The 9,562-nt window shown below is 54.0% G+C and overlaps 1 protein-coding gene across 3 annotated transcripts in view; it reads left to right on the top strand.

The window, feature by feature from the left end:
• Positions 1-2,421: 2,421 nt before the first annotated feature.
• Positions 2,422-9,562, top strand: part of RAB8A (RAB8A, member RAS oncogene family) — a 20,436-nt gene continuing 13,295 nt past the window's right edge. For 2 of the 3 annotated variants that reach the window (XM_060415310.1, XM_042249377.1), the window contains exons 1-2: positions 2,422-2,564; positions 7,910-7,970. In XM_060415310.1, the coding sequence (XP_060271293.1) occupies positions 2,441-2,564; positions 7,910-7,970 (185 nt within the window). In that variant the 5' untranslated portion in view covers positions 2,422-2,440. The remainder of the gene's footprint in view (positions 2,565-7,909; positions 7,971-9,562) is intronic. The other variant, NM_001161860.1, reaches the window with a different exon arrangement.

The raw sequence follows: 9,562 nt of genomic DNA, 5'->3' as shown, positions 1-9,562 counted from the left end.
GAAGGACAAGATTTAAGAGCCATTTAGAACCTCCAAAAACCAGGCTGTGAAGGATGAAAAAGTATCAAAGCAACTTAGGTCTCACTCAGAAGATAGCTCAAGCTAGTATGAGTAGAAGATGACAAGTTCAGTTGTGGATATGATGAGTTTGAGGTATCTTTAACAGATGCAAAGGCAGATACCCAAAAAGTAGTTGGGACATGGAGGGATGGCTCAGCTCTGGGCTAGAAAATCACCCAGCATGGAGATAATAGGAGCCAAGGAAGTGAATAAGATCACCCCGGAAGCAGGAACAGAGAGAGAACCATGAGGAACAGCAATATCTAAGAGACAAGCAAAAACACCCCCAAGGACTGCAATGGACTCTGAGAAGCAGCACCCAGAGAAGAGGCGGTGTGGGTAATAAAAAGAAACGGGGAAATAAAATGGGAACAGTACCAAGAAGAGGACCACCGGAGAATGTGGTCAACAGTAGCAAACAACACAGGCAGAAACCTGCGAAGTGGCCAATGGCTCCGGCTGAAGCTCTTCCTAACCATAGGAAGATTAGCAGAAAAATGTGCTGCAGCGGGTGGAAGAGGTAGGGGCCATCTTTTATAACTAACTTCCTTGGGCAAGTCTCTATGCATGATACCCCTAGAGCGACACCTAGCGGTGGCCATGCGAAGTGGTATGTGAGAGAGTGAAGTCGCTTAGTCGTGTCCGACTCTTTGCGCCCCCGTTGACTGTAGCCCGCCAGGCTCCTCTGTCCATGGGATTCTCCAGGCAAGAATACTGGAGTGGGTTGCCGTTTCCTTCTCCAGGGGATCTTCCCAACCCAAGGATCGAACCCGGGTCTCCTGCATTGCAGGCAGACGCTTCATCCTCTGAGCCGCCAGGGAAGCCCTGCAAGTGGTCGCCATGGCTCATCTCAACGATGCAGGAAAACATCGTGATCAAGACCGCAGCCTCCAGACTTCCCTGGCGACCCAGTGGTTAAGGATCTGCACTCCCACTGCAGAGGCATACCCGGTCAGGGATCCAAGGTCTACACACGCAACATGTACGTGTGTGTGTAAGTTGCTCAAGTCAGGTCGACTCTGTGCAAGCCCATGGACTGTAGCCCTCCAGGCTCCTCTGTCCACGGGGATTCTCCAGGCAAGAATACTGGAGTGGGTTGTTATTTCCTCCTCCAGGGGATCTTCCCCAGCCAGCGATCGAACTCAGGTCTCCCGCATTGCGGGCAGATTCTTTACCGTTTGAGCCACATGGTGCAGACCAAAAAAAAAAAAAAAAAGACCTCAACCTCTAAAGCTGGTTCTTTTGAGTTCAAAATCCGGCCTACCTGGTTCAGACCCTGGGAAAGTCACTTAACCTATTTGGCCTCGGTTTGGAGGCCAAACCAATACTGGAGTGGATTGCCGTTTCCTTCTCCAGGGGATCTTCCCAACCCAGGGATTGAACCCTGGTCTCCCGCATTGTAGACGGACGCTTTACCACCAGGGAAGTCGGGGTGGGGATAAAACACTGAAAATGCTGACAACACTGGCAGGCACAGAGCCAACGCCTGTTAAGTATTCCCTATAATTCACACTGCGCTAACTCCTTCAGAGGGGTCCGAAGCCCCCAGGTGCGCCTCAAAGAGCTGATTGGTTTGCCGCGGGCGAGGCTCCGGGTAAGACTTGGTTCTAAACAGGTTTGTGGGCCGGTCCTGAGGAGTCCTGCAGGCCTCAGGGCGCAGCTTGGTGAATGAGGTCTGGGTGTCTCTAGGTAGGTCCCCTGGCCAGCGCCGAGGTCCCTCAGCAGGTCTCCAGGGGACCTCGCTTCGACTATCACTGCGCCCCTGTTCTCCTTTGCTCTTTGGCTCCCCTGGAACGACGCCGACGTCTCCACACCGCACCATCACAGCCACGCTGCCTCCCAGCACTTGTCCGAGCACCAACTGAGGCTGCGCGGGTCTTGGAACGCGGGCGCCAGCGACCCCACGCGCGTGCGCCCTCTGCTGGCACCAACGGTCTTCCCGGCGCGCGTGCGCACAAGCTCCAGACCAGCCCCTGGTTTGAGGGCGCGCGAAGCCGTTGACCAAGCTCCCAGCTTATCCCCATCCCATCGTGGGGCGGGGTCGCCCCAGAGTCAAGGGAAGAAGGCGGGGACAGGGGATGCCACGCCTCCTCCCTGTCCGTATTTGAAGCTCCTTGACGTCTCACCACTGGCCAATCGCAGCCCGCCTTATCCTGAGCGCCGGCCAATGAGCGGCGTGTTTGGGTCGCTTCCGGCTCTGCGCCCAGTTCGCCCCTTCCCCACGTCTTCCCGAGGCGGGCGGGGGTGCGGGGGCTGGCGTCGGCCGCGGTGACGCGGGTCGGGCCAGGAGCCAATCGGGGGCGGGATCGGCGCTGATGGACGGGGCTAGCGGCCAGTGGAGAGGCGCTAGCAGCACTTCCCGTCGGGGAGAGAGTGTAATATGGCGAAGACCTACGATTACCTGTTCAAGCTGCTGCTGATCGGGGACTCGGGGGTGGGGAAGACCTGTGTCCTGTTCCGCTTCTCCGAGGACGCCTTCAACTCCACTTTCATCTCCACCATAGGTAGCGGGGCTGGGGAGCGGCCGGGGGCGCAAGAGGCCCGGGCCGGGCGCGCCCCTGAGGAGCTGGGGCTGAGGGAGCGGCCGGGCGGGATGGACCAGGGATCTCAGAGGATCTAAGGGAGGCAGAGGGTTAAAGAGCAGTCGCCTGCATCATCGTTTGGGGGTTCCCCGGACATGGGAGGGAGTGGGGACCAGGTGCCCATTTTGCAGATAGGAAGACTGAGGCCCCAACCCTCAGCCTGCTCAGGGAGTATATGTCCTGGTTGAGGTCTTGGCCCCCGTCGTCTTGTTCTGTCTTTGCAGCAGCCCTTGAAGCAGTTTTTGGTTTCCTCGTCTTACTAATTGGAAACAGGCATGGAGAATTTGTCCATGGGGAAAGGACAGCAACAAGTGACATCTGACCTTATTATGCATTTACTGTGTGCCAGGCGCTTTATGGTGCATTATCACACTTCCGAATGCTCTGTATTAGGTCCTGTTACTAGTTCATTTCACAAATGAGGAATTTGAGGCTCACAGAGCACACTAGACTTGCCTGTGGTCACACCGTCTACGGGTGGCAAAAATGGTATTTGTTCCCAGATACCTATGAAAATCCCATGGACGAAGGAGCCTGATAGGTTACAGTCCATGGGGTTGCACAGGACTGAGCGGCTTCACTTTCGCTTTATGTCTGAACCCAGAAATCAAGGCTCAACCATCCCAGAGAGATGGGAGCACTCACCCCCAGGACAAGCACAGCTGATCCATCTCAAAGCCAGGACTCCAACCCAGACATCTCTTCTTTCCTCTGGAATATTCAGGGGTTGCACCCCTCTCCCTGACCTGTTTCCCCCATGGATGAATTTCTTCTAGAAGGAATGGTGAGAGGGAGTCCAGAGACTTTCCCTGCCCGTGCCCAGCCTTCCATCCCACTCGAGGGTGACAGAAATGGCGATTGATAGCTGTCTGCTCTGGGACCTGTCATCTCGAGGCGGATGCCAGATAAAAGCTTCAGTGAGAAACCAAAATCAGCCGCTGCCACTGACAGCCCTGACTTCCCTATCGCTCGGCCCAGGACCCTGGTTGTCACTTTGCAGAACAGCCCTTGCCTGCGGGGCCAACCCACATTGTGGTGGAACAGAGTTGTTGCTTCTCAGTTCTGACATCCATGAAAGTGGAGCTGGCTTCTCCCCACCCCACAAAAATGATCGTTGTCCACATGAAAAGGTTTGACCTGAAAGTAACATCCATCAAGCCCATGGCCTGTAAATTATGCAGCCTTGCTGTGGGGTGGGGAACTGAGAGAAAGATCACTAAGCCCAGGGGTTGGGGAAAAAAACCTAGGAAATGGGCTTTGCTTTACCCATGTGTGCCCAATCTCCCTAATCCCCATAGTGAGCTGCTGATTCCATCTTTGCCTTCCTCCAGAGCTGCACTTTGCAAGACTCTTAGCTGCCAAATGGAAAGAGAATTGGACTGGCATTCATCATTCTGATGTCCAGGTGCTGTTTGCCCTTGAACAAGCACTTCACCTCTCCGAGCCCTGTCTATTCAGTTTAGGAGTGGTGTCTCTGTTTTGGCCAGCACCTGGATGGTGGAGGATCAGAGCTGTCCAATGAATAGCAGGCTTTCACCACTGTCAGTGGCCATCTAGAGGAAGCAGTGTCTCCTACCGTGATAGCATCCTTCCCTGGACACAGGTCCTTCTGATTCCTCCCCTTCGCTAACACCAAGGTCAGACTTTGGGGTTTACCTTTGCATCCCCACCAATCAGGAAGTGGTATTCACTCCTGGTAGACTGTGGCTCGCTCTCAGCCCAGACCTCGGTTTCCCAGAGTCAGAACCTTCCTAGTGAGAATTTGGGGGTTGAGTTTTTTGTTTGCTTCTTAGTTCTTGACGGGAAAACCCAATCTAGTCTCTGAGGAGGCCAGCCTCCACTTACAGGTGAGGATGTCACTTGGGCAAGGTCATCTAAGGCGGTGGACGTGGCACTTAAACCCAGAATCCCGCCCCCGCACCCCGGGATCCTTATTACATGTGTAGCCTTCCTGCTGGCCTCTATTTTCTAGGAAAATTTAATTCCCCATGTCCTTGAAGTTATGGCCTCATAACTCTTAGGCCTTGTAAAGTTTACACTTCCTAATTAAATTTGGTGTGTTAGTAAAACCCAAGAGGCAGCTAGAGTGGTGCTCTGGGTTCTGTCGATTGGACATTGCTTCTTGATTTCATACATTCATTCCCATGTGTGTGGGCTTTGCTGGTGGCTCAGAAAGTAAAGAATCTGCCTTCAATGCAGGAGACCTGGGTTTGATCCCTGGATGGGGAAGGTCCTCTGGAGAAGGGAATGGCAACCCACTCCAGTATTCTTGCCTGGAGAATCCCGTGAACACAGGAGCCTGGAGGGCTACAGTCCATAGGGTCGCAAAGAACTGGACACGACTGAGCGACTCACGCACGCACACGCGCACGCACGCGTGTATATCAGGAGTAAGGGATGTTTTAGGAAGACTTTAAGAATGCTTTAAGAAGCCACTTGCATGTGGCTTAGTCCTGAAATACAGCCTAATGCATAGAGGCGATTGGCACTGAGCGTACCTCTGTATTTTCTTTATAGATTGGGGATTAAGTGGCTGTTCATTTTCTGCCCAGGTTAACTTTTGCCAAAGCCTGCTCCCATAAGCTCCATCGATCATTTGTGGTGTGAACGTGGCCCCGTGGCTCCTGGAGTTAGCTCTCCTCAGCCTGGCTCAACCCCTGGCTTCTCCTTAGAGCCCCATTCATTCATTCCTTCAGGGAGGTGGATGATGTACGTGAAAGTGCTTGCCAAACCACGCAGGACCACGTAGATCTATTGCTCTTCATTTTTTTTCACACAGCCATCTTTTCCCCACTGCCTGCTGCGCACCAGGCATCTGGCTTAGTGTAGGAACTGGAGGGGTGACTTGGATGGATCAGGAGGAAGCAGAACTGTTAACTAACTAGGCCTGCAGTCAGAGTTTGTGTGCAGGACTGGGTGATCAGCTTCTAGCAAATACGTACTCAACCCCTGCTGCACTTGGTCACTGGAGATGCAATCATAAATAAAAGAGCACCTGCCCTCCTGGAGCTTATGTTCTAAAGGCCAGTTACTCAGATGCAGGCTTACCTTCCCTCTCGTCCACAGGACAGCTCCTAAGGCAGGCAAGGATGGAATTAGCGTTCCCCTGTGGGGTTCTAGGCTTCCCAGGTGGCTCAGTGGTTAAAGAATGCGCCTGCCAGTGCAGGAGACGCAAGAGACCCAGCTTCAGTCTCTGAGTCAGGAAGATCCCCTGGAGAAGGAAATAGTAACCTACTCCTGTATTCTTGCCTGGAGAATCCCTAAGAGGTATTCTAGCAGGCTACAGTCTGTGGGGTCAAAAAGAGTCTGACCTCAACTGAACAGCTGAACACACACGCATGAACCCTAGGTTCTAAGGAGTCAAGCTAGACCTCAATCTCAAAGGTTCACAGGCGGAGATTAAAAATATATATATATTGATTGATTGGTTTGGGTGTACCAGGGCTTAATTGCAGCATGTGAACTCTTAGTTGCTGTATGTGGGATCTAGTTCCCTGACCAGAGATCGAACCTGGGTCCCCTGCATTGGGAGTGCAGAGTCTCAGCCACAGGACTCCAGGGAAATCCCCACAGGTGGAGACTGAGAACAGACTCTTAGAGGCAAAGACTGCACGTAGCTGTTACTCCTCCACGCAGGCCATTCAGATCGTCACGTTTTGCTCCTAGCTTCATGGAGTGAGTAAACAATGCGAGGGACAGTACATGAAGAAGAGGAGGCAGGTTGGAGGAAAGAGGATGGTTAGGAAGGCTCCTCGAGGAGGTGCCTGGAACAGAGACCTGAGTGAAGAGAGAGGGGAGCCAGGTGGCCGTGGAACGAAAGAACATTCCCGGAGGGGAAAGAGCAGACCTAGAAGCCTTGTGGCTGAAACATGCTTGGGTGGTGTGGCCAGAGAGGAGGCTGAGAGCCATGGGTGCTGAGGGGGCCAGGTTAGAGCACTTGGGCAACCGTCTTCACTTTATTCTGGGGCCAGGGAGTCAGTGGGGAGCCACTGGAAGGTGTTGGGGGAAATTTTTAAACAGTCTTGCTTTGGGGAGTTCCCTGGTGGTCTGGTAGTTAGGATCCCAGGCTTTCATTGCTGTGGCTCATTTCAATCCCTGGTCGGGAAACTGAGATCCTGCACGTCATACGGCATGGCCAAAAAAAAGAAAAAAAATGTTTTATTGACATATAATTCAACTCACCCATTTAAAGTGTATAAGTCAGTGGCTTCAGACCCATTTACAGAGTTGTACAGCCATCATCACAGTCAATTTGAGAACATTTTCATTATGACAGAAAGACAGCCCACACCTGCTGGTCAGACTTATTCCCCCACACCCATGGGCAACCAATAGTCTCCTTTCTGTTGCTCTGGATTTGCCTTTTCTGGATGTTTCATATGACTGGAATTGTACACTAGATGACCTTTCCTGTCTGGCTTTTCTCATCCAGTGTCATATTTCCAAAGTTCATCTGCATAGCAGCGTGTGTCAAGGCCCCATTTCTTTTTATGGCTGAGTAATATTCCTCTGTAGGGATGGACTACGTTTTGTTTATCCACTCATGTGCTGGTGAACACACTGGAAGGTTTGGAGCTGAGGTTAGCTCAGTGACATGGTTGAGTGTGTGTTTGGGAAGCTAGGGAGGGGATTGAGGGAACAGTGGTGGGAGAGCCTGGAGGGCAGTTAAGAAGGCTGAGAGGTCGCCCTGATGCGGGGGAAAGGGGCCTAGGGCCGGAGGGTGGGAGAGAAGGAGGGCAGGGTCAGGAAGGCTTCTTGGGAGGGGGCCTTTCAGCAGGTTTTGTCAGGCTAACAGGCAGGCGGGTGGGGGCCACTCACAGGGAAGGGACTACACGTGTAAATGCCAGCACTTCGTCTGCATCGGGCACATCTCGGGCCCAGCGCCCGTGTGCGCGGAGGGCCAGGTACGGGTGGCGGGAAGTGGGGGGCTCTGGCACGCACTCCATGAGGCCGCTGACCAGGGAAGGGAAGAGAGCAAGGCTCTGGCACCTGGGCTGTCTGGGTTTGCCCGCCAGCCCTGCGCCTCACCAGCTTCCTTCTGTGCAGCTCCGTTCTGTCCTCCGAGCCTCAGCCTCCCCTTCTGTGAGAGGAGAAAGCTCATCAGGCGCCTCCAGATTTGTTTGAGGGCTTCAGAGATCCTGCATGCCCAAGCGCCAGCAGGGCCCCCGAGGCCGCGGCAGCTGTTCTGGCACAGGCTGGCAGCCCCTGCCGTAGATGCAGCTTGGGGAGGAGGCTGACGGTGACGTGCCTTTTTTCTTTTCTCTCAGGAATTGACTTTAAAATTAGGACCATAGAGCTCGATGGCAAGAGGATTAAGCTACAGATATGGTAAGCATTGTGGCCTTCATGAGCCCCTCCACCAGCAAGTGCTTTGAGCTAGAAGCCCCTGGTTCCCCGCCACCCACACCCCCCAACCCCATGCCCCCCGACCATGGCCCTCATCTCTTTGTGCCTAGCCCAAACACTTTGGGCCTTCTTCAGAAGCCCCAGGTGAAGGGACTTCCCCAGTGGTCCAGGGGTTAAGACTGCACTTCCACTGCACGGGGCATGGGCTCAATCCCTGGTCAGGGGACTAAGATCCCACGTGCCCAGAAACGTGAATGTTAGTCGCTCAGTCGTGTCTGACTCTTTGCGACCCCATGGACTACTGCCCATGAGGCTTCCCTGTCCATGGAATTCTCCAGGCAAGAATACTGGAGTGGGTTGCCATTCCCTTCTCCAGGGGATCTTCCTGACCCAGGGTTGAACCCAAGTCTCCTGCATTGCAGGCGGATTCTTTACCATCTGAGCCACTAGGGAAGCCCCATATCCCCAGGTATATGGCCAGAAAAAGAAAGGAGGAGCCAACAGAAGCCCCAGGAACGGTGCTCTGCTGGTTGGTGGGGCTTAGAGTCAGTGTCCACCCCCTCTGAGGACACAGCCACCAGACCCAGTTCACATGTGGGCACACACTGCGCCTCAGAGCAGCCCGCTCCCCTTGAGCTCACAGAGAACCCTCGTGGCAGCAGTGAAGGATACCTCTGCCCGGCCTCTCCATGAGCCCATCAGCTTGATGAGGGAGGCCTAACATCACTTCCTCTTTTCTCTCCTGGGGACACCCGGGCCTCACTTCCTAACACGCAGACCTGAAACCCCAGAACCGAAAACGAGCTGAGGCCAGGCCCAACAGGGAGATCTGTTTCTGTTCGGCTCACCTGGGACTGACTTCCTATGCTCCATAAAGTCAGAATTTGTGAGTCCCCATCACGGATTGTGGTCTGTAGGCCACCACCCTAGGAAGGCTGGGCTCAGGTGGTCAGATGTAGGAGGGCCTCGGCCTGCAGCCCCATCACTCACAGGGGAAATGCAAACCCTGAACCACACAGAGAGAGGTCACATTGGGGAGGGCAACTCGGTCCTTCCAGTCCAAGCACGTGCCTGTGTGTGGGATGGGGGCTGTGAGATGGGCTGTGGAGCTCCCTCCCTGCAGCTCCTCTCCCCAGCTCAAGTCTCAGATGCTGAGCGCTGCCCCACCCACCTAGCGGGTCCCCTCAACTTCAGGGGTCTCTACCTCTGAGGCTGACTTCAGAACTGAAATCTGGGTGTGGCCTAACTGATCCTCCTGAGCTCGGAAGGCAGCCAGTCTCTGGCCGCCTCGTAAGTTACAGGCCGTTCAAGTTCCTCTATTTTACAACACGTTGGCTCCCTGCAGCCTCAGGGCCCAAGTTCAAAGGGACACTGCACCAGCAAGCAGAAGCTTTGCTTTCTTTTCCTCCCCTCCTCCTGCTTCTGCTCTTAGCAGTCGCAGTGGGGTTAACGACTCTTAAAACTCCTCTAGAACAGTCGTAAAATAACCGATCATAACTGCTAGCGTCACCTGCTATTGGCTGCCAAAAGTCAGCATGGCCCCAAACCAGGTGTGTCTGTCTGGTCCGGACATG

The sequence above is a fragment of the Ovis aries genome, chromosome 5, assembly GCF_016772045.2.
Source record: "Ovis aries strain OAR_USU_Benz2616 breed Rambouillet chromosome 5, ARS-UI_Ramb_v3.0, whole genome shotgun sequence".
In the NCBI taxonomy this organism is placed as follows: domain Eukaryota; kingdom Metazoa; phylum Chordata; class Mammalia; order Artiodactyla; family Bovidae; genus Ovis; species Ovis aries.
This window is presented reverse-complemented; position numbering and strand designations above follow the sequence as displayed.